The following is a 17,383-nucleotide window of genomic DNA, read 5'->3' on the forward strand; positions in this document are numbered from 1 at the left end:
TGAACCCTCTCCAGCTTGTCTGCATCCTTCTTAAAGTGCAGTGCCCAGAACTGGACACAGTACTCTAGATGAGGCGTAACTAGTGCTGAGTAGAGGGGGACTAGTACTTCCCAGGATTTGGAAGCTATGCTTCTATGAATGCAGCCCAAAAGAGCATTTGCCTTTTTTGCAGCCACATCACATGGTTGGCTCATATTCAGCTTGTGACCTACAACAATTCCAAGATCCTTCTCACTTGTAGTGTTGTTGAGCCAAGTATCCCCCATCTTGTAACTGTGCATTTGGTTTCTTTTTCCTAGGTGCAGAACTTGGCATTTATCCCTATTAAATTTCATTCTGTTGTTTTCTGCCCAGAAACTTTCTGTTTCCAGCCTATCAAGATCACTTTGAATTTTGTTTCAGTCTTCCAAAGTATTAGCTATCCCACCCAATTTTGTGTCATCTGCAAATTTGATCAGCATTCCCTGCACCTCCTCCTCCAAGTCATTAATAAAAATGTTGAAATACCTTTCTATATTTTCTTTTTCTTGCTGCTTGTGTGGTGATCCTGGGAGGTTAAACAACCTGAAGTTAATGTAAGAACTAATTGCAGGACATAGTTGGGGCGTGTAGGAAAGGGGCGTGAAGGGTGGGTGGGGAGACGAGAAGTCAAGGAAAGGCTGGATCCAAAGGCCTCTCAAGTTCTGCCTCAGAACGTAAAGGAGGAGTTGAAAATCACCTTCATCACTCCCCTCATCCTGAGCATAGGATTTTTGTAAGCCTCCAAGATCGGAGCAGAAAGCAATCCAGTAGAATTGCACCTCACAGGGTAACAAGATACAAGCCCGAAATTCATAAAATAATCCTTGTTGCTTGCCCCCAGTAATTCTGTGCCAGCATCACATCATGTGGAGGCCAAGATTTCAGCAATGCTTACATTTCCTGTGGTAAAAGTCCAAAACTGGGCTTGGAGGTCCATGCCCAGCTGCTCTCCAATTAAGCTCTGGACAACCGGGTAAGACCCAACTCGAGTTTATTCGTGTACAACGAAGGCAGCTCTGTCAACCTAGAGGCCGCACAGTTCAACACTCACCAGTTACATTTATAATCATAATGTGGCTAAATAAGTGACATCAGCCAAGCCCAGCATGCATGTCTGCTCATTATCAACTGAGCTTTTACTGAACCACCACCCCCAGCTTCTTTCCTGAGAGTTCTGCAACTTTCCCAAGATTTATGACCCAATTATTTTGGAAGCACAATGATTCATAGGTGTGGGGTGAGTTGCTGTGCCAACAAGGTAACTTATCTCTACTGTCCTAGCAGTTTCTCCTTCAATATGGAAGAAACAGAGACAACAGTTTTAGGCCTTTGAGAAATCTGCTATGTAGGCACGAAGAAGCCGAGATAACATGGCTTTGCCTTAGTTATTTTCCACATTCCCAACCCCCAAACCTAGCTCTATAGCAATATAGGGTTCAAAATCTTTACCCTAACCCCAACCGTCACCCACAAATAATTTCTGCAAGGAAAACACTGCTATCCAAATCCGCGTCGGAGGGTGGGGGGGCATGCCTTACTTTTGCGATTTTTCTTGTTTGAGTTCATGTCGATTCTGCAAGGGGAAAAAAAAGCCTGGGTATTAAGATCTGCAGGAGAAGCCCATTTTTAGCTCACTTAAATCACAGCACCATCGTGGAACAATAAAATGGAGCTCGCTTTTGCTGCCCTGATTCTGAACATGTTGTCCTGGTTCACACAATATGACCAGCCAGAGTACGGGTCAAGGATGGGTTGTTGTTGAATCGTGGGTTATTGTGTTGCGTGAACCCAGCTGCAGTACCAACCATGGCTTGTCAACCACGAACAACTCACAAAGAGAACCTATTTTGTTGCTGGGTTGTGAACTGTGAGTTGTTCATGGTTAATAAAGCATGGTTTGTTAGTGGGCTGGGTTCACACAAAACAACACCCCATGATGGTTCAACAACAACCCATGGTTTGACGACAGCCCATACTCAACCTGTACTCTGGGTTGTCGCGTTGTATGAACCTGGGAATAAGCACTATTTTGTCATTGAAAACAAATCTTAATGTCCAGCTGGCCGCCCCAACTATAAAACGTTTTAAAAATAAGAAGGATGCTGTGGTGAGCACCTGGTGGGCTGGGCAGGCATGCTAATGCCAGCCCAAATGCTGACACTGGGCCAGTTTGCCACTGCCCTCATCACGTCATTCTCAGGGTAGTCACTTCCCTCCCTCCGGCTGTGGGGCCCTCGACATCAGCCCCAGACGTCAACCCTGGCTAGTGGCTATGCATATGTGTTTGTTTGTATGCCTGTGATGGACTCTAAAACCTCACCTCCGGTCGTTATGAAACTTTTAGGATTTGTTCTATCTCTATCTGGGATGGCTTTAGGCATCATGAAAATTTCAACTGCCATCTTGAAACAAAATGGCGGCCAATCCATTTTTTTAAAAGATTTACTGCCTCAGTGGGAGTGTTTGTTTGTATGTCCTCCAGGACCGTGGAACTCCAAGACACCGCAAACCTGGCATGCAGACTAAGGGGACTTTGCAGTTGTACCCCTCAGGTTTGTTTTTATATAAAAAAACAAACCACACACACATCAATTATAATTAATTTAAATGTATCTATGTGGTTGAAGTCTGTAGTACCCTATTCAGTCACTACATGGCAGACTCTCTTAACCAGAAATTGCATGGGCTGCCAAAACACTTCTGGCTGGGATTCAAGGTGCTGGTGATGACATTTGAAGCCCTAAGCAGCTTGGGGCCTTGATATTTGAGGGAGCGCCTCTCCCTATATATGCCTGCCCAAGGACTGAGATCTGTTGGAGGGGCCCTCCTCTGCATCTCACCAGTGCAAGACATACACTACGGCGGGACATTGTATTGCCCTGGCCATGGGCTGCTAAGGTTTAGAGGTGCTGAGATAGTGAAAAGCCAGATCCAGGTTTGCTTACAAGGAGACTTTATTGAGCACTTACAGCACACAGGCGTACCCCATGGTTGGTGAGAGGGCCTTCTCTGCTGTGGCACCCCGGTTGTGGAATGCCCTCCCCTTGGAGGCCCAATTGACACCCTATCCACAATTAGACAGAAAACTGACTACAACTCCCAGCATGCCCCAGTCAGCTATGCTGGGAGAATGTAGCTGTGAGTTGCAGGGTTTTTTTTCTGTTTAAATATGTATAGGATTGCACTGTTAGCAAGCTTTTTGCTAGAAACCTGTCTGTAAAGCTGCACTCCTATACAATCCATCACTGACATCAAGCGAATAAGACCTACCTTGCTTCTTCCGAGAACAAAACAGTGGCTCAGAAAGAGGAGGCAGACACAGAATTAACAAACAGGGCACCTCGGAGTGTATCTCAGCCCAGTATCGGGGGGGGGGGGAATCCATTCCTACCACCAAAAGCTGGGTTGCAGTTAGACCTCAAAAAAACCAAGATTATGGCAACCAGCTTGATTGATAACTGGCGAATAGAGGGAGAAAACGTGGAGGAAGTGACAGACTTTGTCTTTCTAGGTGCAAAGATTACTGCAGACGCTGATTGCAGCCAGGAAATCAGAAGACGTTTACTTCTTGGGAGGAGAGCAATGACAAATCTTGATAAAATAGTGAAGAGCAGAGACATCACGCTGACAACAAAGGTCCGCATCGTTCAAGCAATGGTATTCCCCGTAGTAACCTATGGCTGCGAGAGCTGGACCATAAGGAAGGCTGAGCGAAGGAAGATAGATGCTTTTGAACTGTGGTGCTGGAGGAAAATTCTGAGAGTGCCTTGGACTGCAAGAAGATCAAACCAGTCCATACTCCAGGAAATAAAGCCAGACTTCTCACTTGAGGGAAGGATATGAAAGGCAAAACTGAAGTACTTTGGCCACATAATAAGAAGACAGGATACCCTGGAGAAGACGCTGATGCTAGGGAAAGCGGAAGGCAAAAGGAAGAGGGGCTGACCAAGGGCAAGATGGATGGATGATATTCTGGTGGTGACAGACTCGACCTTGGGGGAGCTGGGGGTGGCGACGGCCGACAGGAAGCTCTGGCGTGGGCTAGTCCATGAAGTCGCGAAGAGTCGGAAGTGACTGACCAAATAAACAACAACAACCACCCTCTTTTGGGGGGTTGGTTTTTTCATTTGAGCCGCCTATATTTTGGGGTGGGTGGAAGATGTTGATATTGTTAAAGAACACACACATCCAGAAATCCTTCGAGATCTCCTGTAAACCAATACAACAATGGAGCTACCGAGGGAGGTGGTGGACTCTCCCGCACTGGAGGCATTCAAGATGAGGCTGGACAGCCATCTGTCAAGGATGCTTTGACTTGGATTCCTGCACTGAGCAGGGGGTTCATAGAATAGTATCATAGAATATGAGGGTTGGAAGGGGCCTACAAGGCCCTCGAGCCATCAGGTTGGACTCAATGGTCTTATAGGCCCTTCCAAACCTACTCTTCTAGGATTCTATGATGCCGGAAAGCCATCTGTTGGGGCTGCTCTGACTTGGATTCCTGCATTGAGCAGGGGGTTGGACTCGATGGTCTTATAGGCCCCTTCCAACTCTACTCTTCTATGATTCTATGAACCACCCACAGACATCCAAGTTGACTCCCATCCATCCCTGCTGAACAGAACTCAATCGTACTTCTGAATGTTGTTGTTGTTGTTGTTGTTGTTCAGTCGTTCAGTCGTGCCCGGCTCTTCGTGACCCCATGGACCATAGCACGCCAGGCCTTCCTGTCCTGCGCACTCTCCCGGAATGTGCTCAGGTTCATATTCATTGCATCGGTGATGCTATCTAGCCATCTCATCCTCTGCCGTCCCCTTCTCCTTTTGCCTTCAGTCTTTCCCAGCATCAGGGTCTTTTCCAGGGAGTTTTCTCTTCGCATTAGGTGGCCAAAATATTGGTTCAGCTTCAGCATCTGTCCTTCCAATGAGCACTCAGGGTTGATTTCCTTTAGGATGGACTGATTTGACCTCCTTGCAGTCCAGGGCACTTGTAAGAGTCTTCTCCAGCACCACAGTTCAAAAGCATCGATTCTTCGGCGCTCAGCCTTCCTTATAGTCCAACTCTCACAGCCATACATTACTACTGGGAAAACCATAGCTTTGATTAGACGGACCTTTGTTGACAAGGTGATGTCTCTGCTTCTTACTATGCTGTCTAGGTTTGCCATAGCTTTCCTCCCAAGGAGCAAGCGTCTTTTAATTTCATGGCTACAGTCACTGTCTGCGGTGATCTTGGAGCCCAAGAAAGTAAAATCTGTCACTGCTTCCATTTCTTCCCCTTCTATATGCCAGGAAGTGATGGGGCCAGATGCCATGATCTTAGTTTTCTTAATGTTGAGTTTCAAACCAGCTTTTGCACTCTCCTCTTTCACCCTCAACAAGAGGCTCTTTAAATCCTCTTCACTTTCTGCCATTAGGGTGGTATCGTCTGCATATCAGAGGTTGTTGATAATTCTCCCGGCAATCTTAATTCCGACCTCTGATTCATCCAACCCGGCATTTCTCATGATGTACCCTGCATATAAGTTAAATAAGCAGGGTGACAATATGCAGCCTTGTCGTACTCCTTTCCCAATTTTGAACCACTTGGTTGTTCCATGTCTGGTTCTTACTGTTGCTTCTTGATCCTCGTACAGGTTTCTCAGGAGACAGGTAAGGTGGTCTGGTACTCCCATCTCTTTCAGAATTTGCCACAGTTTGTTGTGATCCACACAATCAAAGGCTTTAGCGTAGTCAATGAAGCAGAAATAGACGTTTTTCTGGAATTCTCTTGCTTTCTCCATGACGCAGCGAATGTTGGCGATTTGATCTCTAGTTCCTTTGCCTCTTCGAAACCCAGCTTGTACTTCCGGTAGTTCTCGGTTCGCATACTGCTGAAGCCTAGCTTGTAGGATTTTGAGCATCACCTTGCTGGCATGTGAAATGAGTGCAATTGTACAGTAGTTTGAACACTCTTTGGCGTTGCCCTTCTTTGGAATTGGAATGTAAACTGACCTTTTCCAGTCTTGCGGCCATTGCTGAGTGTTCCAAATTTGTTGGCATATTGAGTGCAGCACTTTAACAGCATCATCTTTTAGGATTTTAAATAGCTCAGCTGGAATACTGTCATCTCCGCTAGCTTTGTTGTTACTAATGCTTCCTAAGGCCCACTTGACTTCACTCTCGAGGATGTCCGGCTCAAGTTCAGTGACCGCACTATCATGGCTATCAAGGACATTACTATCATGGCTATCAGGGACATTCAGTTCTTTCCTGTATAGTTCTTCTGTGTATTCTTGCCACCTCTTCTTAATCTCATCTGCTTCTGTTAGGTCCCTGCCTTCTTTGTCTTTTATCATGCCTGTCTTTGCACAAAACGTTCCCTTGAGATCTCCAATTTTCTTGAAGAGATCTCTAGTCTTTCCCATTCTGTTGTTTTCCTCGATTTCTTTGCATTGTTCATTTAAGAAGGCCTTCTTGTCTCTCCTTGCTATTCTCTGGAACTCTGCATTCAGTTGGGTATATCTTCCCCTTTCTCCCTTGCTTTTTGCTTCCCTTCTTTCCTCAGCTACTTGTAAAGCCTCATCAGACAGCCACTTGGCTTTCTTGCATTTCTTTTTCTTTGGGATGGATTGAGTTGCTGCCTCCTGAACAATGTTACGGACCTCCGTCCATAGTTCCTCAGGCACTCTGACTATCAGGTCTAATCCCTGAAATCTATTCCTCACCTCCACTGTATATTCATCAGGGATATGATTTAGGTCATACCTGAATGGTTTAGTGGTTTTCCCTACGTTCTTCAATTTCAGCCGAAATTTTGCAAGAAGCAGCTCATGATCTGAGCCACAGTCAGCTCCAGGTCTTGTTTTTACTGACTGTATGGAGCTTCTCCATCTTTGGCTGCAAAGGACATAATCAATCTGATTTCGATATTGACCATCTGGTGATGTCCATGTGTAGAGTCGCCTCTTGTGCTGTTGGAAAAGAGTGTTTGCTATGATCAGCATGTTCTTTTGGCAAAACTCTATTAGCTTTTGTCCTGCTTCATTTTGTACACCAAGGCCATGCCTGCCTGTTATCCCGGTGATTTCTTGACTTCCTACTTTAGCATTCCAGTCCCCTATGATGAAGAGGACATCTTTTTTTGGTGTTAGTTCTAGAAGGTGTTGTAGGTCTTCATAGAACCGATCAACCTCAGCTTCTTCGGCCTCAGTGGTTGGGGCATAGACTTGAATTACTGTGATGTTGAATGGTTTGCCTTGGATTCGTACTGAGATCATTCTATCGTTTTTAAGATTGTACCCCAGTACTGCTTTTCCCACCCTTTCGTTGACTATGAGTGCTACTCCATTTCTTCTAAGGGATTCTTGCCCACAATAGTAGATATGATGGTCACCTGAATTAAATTTGCCCATTCCTGTCCATTTTAGTTCGCTGATTCCCAAGATGTTGATGTTCAATCTTGCCATCTCATGTATGACCACCTCCAGCTTACCTTGATTAATTGATCTGACATTCCAGGTTCCTAAACAATATTGTTCTTTACAGCATCGGATTTTCTTTTCACCACCAGACACATCCACAGCTGAGTGTCCTTTTGGCTTTGGCCCAGCCGCTTCACTCTTTCTGGCGCTACTTGGAAATACCCTCTGCTCTTCCCCAGTAGTATATTGGACACCTTCCGACCTGAGGGGCTCATCTTCCGGCGTCATCTCTTTTAGCCTTGTGATATGTTCCATGGGGTTTTCTTGGCAAGGATACTGGAGTGGGTTGCCATTTCCTTCTCCAGTGGACCACATTTTGTCAGAACTCTCTGCCATGACCTGTCCGTCTTGGGTGGCCCTGCACGGCATAGCTTATGGCTTCACTGAGTTACACAAGCCCCTTCGCCACAACAACCCTACTATTCTATAAGGCAGTGATCCATGAAGGGGTACTTCTGAATAGACATGCATAGAATTGCAATGCTGGTAAAACCAAACGAGTTACTAGCAGCACTCTTTACCATATTCTTTGGAGTATTGTGTTGGCTGAAAAACTAACAGATAAAGGTGCAGTCCTATTGAGGGAGTCAGTCTGTATATCTGGCTGCCCTGCAGTTTGCCTTAGACATCTGATTTTCAGTTTCTAACTGCAGACTTGGGGAGGGGGTGGAAACTGGGCTGGAGACTACATAGGAAGCTGCCTAAAACAGATTCCGCAGTCTGCTCCCTGGCCCCGGGACCACATCCAGCATGGTTCTCTCTGTGCCGGCTGCAAGGGAGAAGATGAGCGGAAGAGGAACACGGTTTCCTGGCTCCGAGCCATGAAACCAAAACATCCTGTCTCCCCCGGACGCTGTCTAGGGGACATAGGATTGCACTCTAAGGCAACAAAAAGAACTTGACAGCTTCCACAGAAATTAGTACAAATTCATAGACTCATAGAATCACAGGGTGGGAGGGGGCCTACAAGGCCATCAAGTCCAACCCCCCGCTCAGTGCAGGAAGCCGGATTCCCAGGCGGTCTCCCATCCAAGGACCAACCAGGGCTGACCCTGCTTCGCTTCCGAGATCAGGCGCATCCAGAGTCAGGCATCAATTCACTGACTTTATTGACAAACAAGGTTCCCAGAGAAAACCACCAGCATGTCACAGACAGACATGTAAAGATACATTTCGATAATCACCACTAAATCTTAAACCCCTGATGAACTTCTGTGGATAAATATAATGGTATTAATGTACTGATGCTCCCCTGAGTCCTATTAACTGCAACTGCAATTCCTATGTAATGTTTGTGTTTTGTTAGTTGAAAAAGAGGTAATAATTTTATATCCTCATTAATTACATTGAACACCTGCAATTAAAATTCAATTTAAAAAGTTGAAAAAGTTATAATATCTTTATACAGTTAATTACACCAGACACCTGCAATCAAAACTGACTAAAAAGAGTTGAAAAAATTGTAATATTTCCCTATCCTCATTAATTCCATAGGACACATTCGATTAAAACTCAATTTAAAAAGTTGAGGGGGAAAAGGCAGGATATAAATACAATAAATAAATAAAATAAATAATAAAAAGCGGTACTATTTTTCTATCCTCATTAATTACATTGAAAACATACAATTAAAACTCATTAGAAATAGTTGCAAAAACTGGTACCATTTTCTAACCTCATTAATTACATTAAAACATACAAAATTCAGAAATAGTTTTAAAAAGGGGAGAAGTAATAAAGACCCAAATTTGGGAGGGAGGGGAGGGTGAGTGTGGCTACTCTCTCATTCGCAAACTGAAAATGGACACATTGGCATACAACCCTGGTTTGAAGATTGTTCTCTTCTCCGGTTTTCTTTAGACATGCCTGGGCTTGCAGTGAAAATGTCCGGAATAAATAATGAGAATAATTATCATCTCTTCAAGTCCCTTTCCGCTGTTTACTCCAACGCCGAACTCACCGCAAAGCTTTGTTAAGACACGACACACCTGCGGGTTCTACTTCTGCTTCCTTCGAGCACCGCCGCACATCTACAGAGCCTTGGCGGCTCATCCTGCCTTTATAGCTGAGCAAAAACAATGGGGGGGGGGGCGTCATGCCCGGGGGTGTAACTTCCACGAAGTCGGAGAACTGCATCGAGCGCGGGGGGGGGGGGGGAATCATGCGGGGGGTGTAACTTTCACGTAGTCGGAGAACTGCATCGAGCGCGGGGGGGGGAATCATGCCCGGGGGTGTAACTTCCACGAAGTCGGAGAACTGCATCGAGCGCGGGGGGGGGGGAATCATGCCCGGGGGTGTAACTTTCACGGAGTCGGAGAACTGCGTCGAGCGCGGGGGGGGGAATCATGCCCGGGGGTGTAACTTTCACGGAGTGGGGGAACTGCATCGAGCGCGGGGGGGGGGAATCATGCCCGGGGGTGTAACTTTCACGGAGTGGGGGAACTGCATCGAGCGCGGGGGGGGGGAATCATGCCCGGGGGTGTAACTTTCACGGAGTGGGGGAACTGCATCGAGCGCGGGGGGGGGGAATCATGCCCGGGGGTGTAACTTTCACGTAGTCGGAGAACTGCATAGAGCGCGGGGGGGGGAATCATGCCCGGGGGTGTAACTTCCACGAAGTCGGAGAACTGCATCGAGCGCGGGGGGGGGGGAATCATGCCCGGGGGTGTAACTTTCACGGAGTCGGAGAACTGCGTCGAGCGCGGGGGGGGGAATCATGCCCGGGGGTGTAACTTTCACGGAGTGGGGGAACTGCATCGAGCGCGGGGGGGGGGAATCATGCCCGGGGGTGTAACTTTCACGGAGTCGGAGAACTGCGTCGAGCGCGGGGGGGGGAATCATGCCCGGGGGTGTAACTTTCACGGAGTGGGGGAACTGCATCGAGCTCGGGGGGGGGGAATCATGCCCGGGGGTGTAACTTTCACGGAGTGGGGGAACTGCATCGAGCGCGGGGGGGGGAATCATGCCCGGGGGTGTAACTTTCACGGAGTGGGGGAACTGCATCGAGCGCGGGGGGGGGAATCATGCCCGGGGGTGTAACTTTCACGGAGTGGGGGAACTGCATCGAGCGCGGGGGGGGGGAATCATGCCCGGGGGTGTAACTTTCACGGAGTGGGGGAACTGCATCGAGCGCGGGGGGGGGAATCATGCCCGGGGGTGTAACTTTCACGGAGTGGGGGAACTGCATCGAGCGCGGGGGGGGGAATCATGCCCGGGGGTGTAACTTTCACGGAGTGGGGGAACTGCATCGAGCGCGGGGGGGGGGAATCATGCCCGGGGGTGTAACTTTCACGGAGTGGGGGAACTGCATCGAGCGCGGGGGGGGGGAATCATGCCCGGGGGTGTAACTTTCACGGAGTCGGAGAACTGCATCGGGCGCGGGGGGGGGAATCATGCCCGGGGGTGTAACTTTCACGGAGTGGGGGAACTGCATCGAGCGCGGGGGGGGGGGAATCATGCCCGGGGGTGTAACTTTCACGGAGTGGGGGAACTGCATCGAGCGCGGGGGGGGGGAATCATGCCCGGGGGTGTAACTTTCACGGAGTGGGGGAACTGCATCGAGCGCGGGGGGGGGAATCATGCCCGGGGGTGTAACTTTCACGGAGTGGGGGAACTGCATCGAGCGCGGGGGGGGGGAATCATGCCCGGGGGTGTAACTTTCACGGAGTGGGGGAACTGCATCGAGCGCGGGGGGGGGGAATCATGCCCGGGGGTGTAACTTTCACGGAGTGGGGGAAGTGCATCGAACGCGGGGGGGGGGAATCATGCCCGGGGGTGTAACTTTCACGGAGTGGGGGAAGTGCATCGAGCGCGGGGGGGGGGAATCATGCCCGGGGTGTAACTTTCACGGAGTGGGGGAAGTGCATCGAGCGCGGGGGGGGGGAATCATGCCCGGGGTGTAACTTTCACGGAGTGGGGGAACTGCATCGAGCGCGGGGGGGGGGGAATCATGCCCGGGGTGTAACTTTCACGGAGTGGGGGAAGTGCATCGAGCGCGGGGGGGGGGAATCATGCCCGGGGTGTAACTTTCACGGAGTGGGGGAACTGCATCGAGCGCGGGGGGGGGAATCATGCCCGGGGTGTAACTTTCACGGAGTGGGGGAAGTGCATCGAGCGCGGGGGGGGGGAATCATGCCCGGGGGTGTAACTTTCACGGAGTGGGGGAACTGCATCGAGCGCGGGGGGGGAATCATGCCCGGGGGTGTAACTTTCACGGAGTGGGGGAACTGCATCGAGCGCGGGGGGGGGAATCATGCCCGGGGGTGTAACTTTCACGGAGTGGGGAAACTGCATCGAGCGCGGGGGGGGGGGAATCATGCCCGGGGGTGTAACTTTCACGGAGTGGGGGAACTTCATCGAGCGCGGGGGGGGGGAATCATGCCCGGGGGTGTAACTTTCACGGAGTGGGGGAAGTGCATCGAGCGCGGGGGGGGGGAATCATGCCCGGGGGTGTAACTTTCACGGAGTGGGGGAACTGCATCGAGCGCGGGGGGGGGGAATCATGCTCGGGAGTGTAACTTTCACGGAGTGGGGGAACTGCATCGAGCGCGGGGGGGGGGGAATCATGCCCGGGGGTGTAACTTTCACGGAGTGGGGGAAGTGCATCGAGCGCGGGGGGGGGGGGAATCATGCCCGGGGGTGTAACTTTCACGGAGTGGGGGAAGTGCATCGAGCGCGGGGGGGGGGAATCATGCCCGGGGGTGTAACTTTCACGGAGTGGGGGAAGTGCATCGAGCGCGGGGGGGGGGAATCATGCCCGGGAGTGTAACTTTCACGGAGTGGGGGAAGTGCATCGAGCGCGGGGGGGGGGGAATCATGCCCGGGGTGTAACTTTCACGGAGTGGGGGAAGTGCATCGAGCGCGGGGGGGGGGGAATCATGCCCGGGAGTGTAACTTTCACGGAGTGGGGGAAGTGCATCGAGCTCGGGGGGGGGGGAATCATGCCCGGGGTGTAACTTTCACGGAGTGGGGGAAGTGCATCGAGCGCGGGGGGGGGGAATCATGCCCGGGGGTGTAACTTTCACGGAGTGGGGGAACTGCATCGAGCGCGGGGGGGGGGAATCATGCCCGGGGGTGTAACTTTCACGGAGTGGGGGAAGTGCATCGAGCGCGGGGGGGGGGAATCATGCCCGGGGTGTAACTTTCACGGAGTGGGGGAAGTGCATCGAGCGCGGGGGGGGGGAATCATGCCCGGGGGTGTAACTTTCACGGAGTGGGGGAACTGCATCGAGCGCGGGGGGGGGGGAATCATGCCGGGGGTGTAACTTTCACGGAGTGGGGGAAGTGCATCGAGCGCGGGGGGGGGAATCATGCCCGGGGGTGTAACTTCCACGGAGTGGGGGAAGTGCATCGAGCGCGGGGGGGGGGAATCATGCCCGGGGGTGTAACTTCCACGGAGTGGGGGAAGTGCATCGAGCGCGGGGGGGGGAATCATGCCCGGGGGTGTAACTTTCACGGAGTGGGGGAACTGCATCGAGCGCGGGGGGGGGGAATCATGCCCGGGGGTGTAACTTTCACGGGGTGGGGGAACTGCATCGAGCGCGGGGGGGGGAATCATGCCCGGGGGTGTAACTTTCACGGAGTGGGGGAACTGCATCGAGCGCGGGGGGGGGGAATCATGCCCGGGAGTGTAACTTTCACGGAGTGGGGGAACTGCATCGAGCGCGGGGGGGGGGGAATCATGCCCGGGGGTGTAACTTTCACGGAGTGGGGGAACTGCATCGAGCGCGGGGGGGGGGATCATGCCCGGGGGTGTAACTTTCACGGAGTGGGGGAACTGCATCGAGCGCGGGGGGGGGGAATCATGCCCGGGGGTGTAACTTTCACGGAGTGGGGGAACTGCATCGAGCGCGGGGGGGGGGAATCATGCCCGGGGGTGTAACTTTCACGGAGTGGGGGAACTGCATCGAGCGCGGGGGGGGCAATCATGCCCGGGGGTGTAACTTTCACGGAGTGGGGGAACTGCATCGAGCTCGGGGGGGGGGAATCATGCCCGGGGGTGTAACTTTCACGGAGTGGGGGAAGTGCATCGAGCGTGGGGGGGGGGAATCATGCCCGGGGGTGTAACTTTCACGGAGTGGGGGAAGTGCATCGAGCGCGGGGGGGGGGAATCATGCCCGGGGGTGTATCTTTCACGGAGTGGGGGAAGTGCATCGAGCGCGGGGGGGGGGAATCATGCCCGGGGGTGTAACTTTCACGGAGTGGGGGAACTGCATCGAGCGCGGGGGGGGGAATCATGCCCGGGGGTGTAATTTTCACGGAGTGGGGGAACTTCATCGAGCGCGGGGGGGGGAATCATGCCCGGGGTGTAACTTTCACGGAGTGGGGGAACTTCATCGAGCGCGGGGGGGGGAATCATGCCCGGGGGTGTAACTTTCACGGAGTGGGGGAACTGCATCGAGCGCGGGGGGGGGAATCATGCCCGGGGGTGTAACTTTCACGGAGTGGGGGAACTGCATCGAGCGCGGGGGGGGGGAATCATGCCCGGGGGTGTAACTTTCACGGAATGGGGGAACTGCATCGAGCGCGGGGGGGGGAATCATGCCCGGGGGTGTAACTTTCACGGAGTGGGGGAACTGCATCGAGCTCGGGGGGGGGGAATCATGCCCGGGGGTGTAACTTTCACGGAGTGGGGGAACTTCATCGAGCGCGGGGGGGGGAATCATGCCCGGGGGTGTAACTTTCACGGAGTGGGGGAACTTCATCGAGCGCGGGGGGGGGAATCATGCCCGGGGGTGTAACTTTCACGGAGTGGGGGAACTGCATCGAGCGCGGGGGGGGGAATCATGCCCGGGGGTGTAACTTTCACGGAGTGGGGGAACTGCATCGAGCGCGGGGGGGGGAATCATGCCCGGGGGTGTAACTTTCACGGAATGGGGGAACTGCATCGAGCGCGGGGGGGGGGAATCATGCCCGGGGGTGTAACTTTCACGGAGTGGGGGAACTGCATCGAGCTCGGGGGGGGGGAATCATGCCCGGGGGTGTAACTTTCACGGAGTGGGGGAACTTCATCGAGCGCGGGGGGGGGGAATCATGCCCGGGGGTGTAACTTTCACGGAGTGGGGGAACTTCATCGAGCGCGGGGGGGGGAATCATGCCCGGGGGTGTAACTTTCACGGAGTGGGGGAACTGCATCGAGCGCGGGGGGGGGGAATCATGCCCGGGGGTGTAACTTTCACGGAGTGGGGGAAGTGCATCGAGCGCGGGGGGGGGGAATCATGCCCGGGGGTGTAACTTTCACGGAGTGGGGGAAGTGCATCGAGCGCGGGGGGGGGGAATCATGCCCGGGGTGTAACTTTCACGGAGTGGGGGAAGTGCATCGAGCGCGGGGGGGGGGAATCATGCCCGGGGGTGTAACTTTCACGGAGTGGGGGAACTGCATCGAGCGCGGGGGGGGGGGAATCATGCCGGGGGTGTAACTTTCACGGAGTGGGGGAAGTGCATCGAGCGCGGGGGGGGGGAATCATGCCGGGGGTGTAACTTTCACGGAGTGGGGGAACTGCATCGAGCGCGGGGGGGGGGAATCATGCCCGGGGGTGTAACTTTCACGGAGTGGGGGAAGTGCATCGAGCGCGGGGGGGGGGAATCATGCCCGGGGGTGTAACTTTCACGGAGTGGGGGAAGTGCATCGAGCGCGGGGGGGGGGAATCATGCCCGGGGGTGTAACTTTCACGGAGTGGGGGAAGTGCATCGAGCGCGGGGGGGGGGAATCATGCCCGGGGGTGTAACTTTCACGGAGTGGGGGAACTTCATCGAGCGCGGGGGGGGGAATCATGCCCGGGGGTGTAACTTTCACGGAGTGGGGGAACTTCATCGAGCGCGGGGGGGGGAATCATGCCCGGGGGTGTAACTTTCACGGAGTGGGGGAAGTGCATCGAGCGCGGGGGGGGGAATCATGCCCGGGGGTGTAACTTCCACGGAGTGGGGGAAGTGCATCGAGCGCGGGGGGGGGAATCATGCCCGGGGGTGTAACTTTCACGGAGTGGGGGAAGTGCATCGAGCGCGGGGGGGGGAATCATGCCCGGGGGTGTAACTTTCACGGAGTGGGGGAACTGCATCGAGCGCGGGGGGGGGGAATCATGCCCGGGGGTGTAACTTTCACGGAGTGGGGGAACTTCATCGAGCGCGGGGGGGGGAATCATGCCCGGGGGTGTAACTTTCACGGAGTGGGGGAACTTCATCGAGCGCGGGGGGGGGGAATCATGCCCGGGGGTGTAACTTTCACGGAGTGGGGGAACTGCATCGAGCGCGGGGGGGGGGAATCATGCCCGGGGGTGTAACTTTCACGGAGTGGGGGAACTGCATCGAGCGCGGGGGGGGGAATCATGCCCGGGGGTGTAACTTTCACGGAGTGGGGGAACTGCATCGAGCGCGGGGGGGGGAATCATGCCCGGGGGTGTAACTTTCACGGAGTGGGGGAACTGCATCGAGCGCGGGGGGGGGGAATCATGCCCGGGGGTGTAACTTTCACGGAGTGGGGGAACTGAATCGAGCGCGGGGGGGGGGAATCATGCCCGGGGGTGTAACTTTCACGGAGTGGGGGAACTGCATCGAGCTCGGGGGGGGGGAATCATGCCCGGGGGTGTAACTTTCACGGAGTGGGGGAACTGCATCGAGCGCGGGGGGGGGGAATCATGCCCGGGGGTGTAACTTTCACGGAATGGGGGAACTGCATCGAGCGCGGGGGGGGGGGAATCATGCCCGGGGGTGTAACTTTCACGGAGTGGGGGAACTGCATCGAGCGCGGGGGGGGGGAATCATGCCCGGGGGTGTAACTTTCACGGAGTGGGGGAACTTCATCGAGCGCGGGGGGGGGGAATCATGCCCGGGGGTGTAACTTTCACGGAGTGGGGGAACTGCATCGAGCGCGGGGGGGGGGAATCATGCCCGGGGGTGTAACTTTCACGGAGTGGGGGAACTGCATCGAGCGCGGGGGGGGGAATCATGCCCGGGGGTGTAACTTTCACGGAGTGGGGGAACTGCATCGAGCGCGGGGGGGGGGGAATCATGCCCGGGGGTGTAACTTTCACGGAGTGGGGGAACTTCATCGAGCGCGGGGGGGGGAATCATGCCCGGGGGTGTAACTTTCACGGAGTGGGGGAACTGCATCGAGCGCGGGGGGGGGGAATCATGCCCGGGGGTGTAACTTTCACGGAGTGGGGGAACTGCATCGAGCGCGGGGGGGGGAATCATGCCCGGGGGTGTAACTTTCACGGAGTGGGGGAACTGCATCGAGCGCGGGGGGGGGGAATCATGCCCGGGGGTGTAACTTTCACGGAGTGGGGGAAGTGCATCGAGCGCGGGGGGGGGGAATCATGCCCGGGGGTGTAACTTTCACGGAGTGGGGGAAGTGCATCGAGCGCGGGGGGGGGGAATCATGCCCGGGGGTGTAACTTTCACGGAGTGGGGGAACTGAATCGAGCGCGGGGGGGGGAATCATGCCCGGGGGTGTAACTTTCACGGAGTGGGGGAAGTGCATCGAGCGCGGGGGGGGGGAATCATGCCCGGGGGTGTAACTTTCACGGAGTGGGGGAACTTCATCGAGCGCGGGGGGGGGAAGCAAGCCCGGGGGTGTAACTTTCACGGAGTGGGGGAACTGCATCGAGCGCGGGGGGGGGGAATCATGCCCGGGGGTGTAACTTTCACGGAGTGGGGGAACTTCATCGAGTCCGGGGGGGGGGAATCATGCCCGGGGGTGTAACTTTCACGGAGTGGGGGAAGTGCATCGAGCGCGGGGGGGGGGAATCATGCCCGGGGGTGTAACTTTCACGGAGTGGGGGAACTGCATCGAGCGCGGGGGGGGGGAATCATGCCCGGGGGTGTAACTTTCACGGAGTGGGGGAACTGCATCGAGCGCGGGGGGGGGGAATCATGCCCGGGGGTGTAACTTTCACGGAGTGG

The 17,383-nt window shown here is 54.3% G+C and overlaps 1 protein-coding gene across 1 annotated transcript in view; it reads right to left on the bottom strand.

Moving 5' to 3' along the window:
• The window catches only part of LOC146335209 (uncharacterized), a 30,487-nt gene extending 20,868 nt beyond the window's left edge, over positions 1 to 9,619 (bottom strand). The window contains exons 1-3 of the mRNA XM_084822324.1: positions 9,444 to 9,619; positions 1,560 to 1,594; positions 508 to 547 (exon numbers count right to left, since the gene is read on the bottom strand). Coding sequence (XP_084678450.1) covers positions 508 to 547; positions 1,560 to 1,594; positions 9,444 to 9,619 — 251 coding nt within the window. The remainder of the gene's footprint in view (positions 1 to 507; positions 548 to 1,559; positions 1,595 to 9,443) is intronic.
• Positions 9,620 to 17,383: the final 7,764 nt, after the last annotated feature.

The sequence above is a fragment of the Heloderma suspectum genome, chromosome 15 (assembly GCF_057233095.1).
Source record: "Heloderma suspectum isolate Gila_16-S chromosome 15, 16-S_ref, whole genome shotgun sequence".
NCBI lineage: Eukaryota > Metazoa > Chordata > Lepidosauria > Squamata > Helodermatidae > Heloderma > Heloderma suspectum.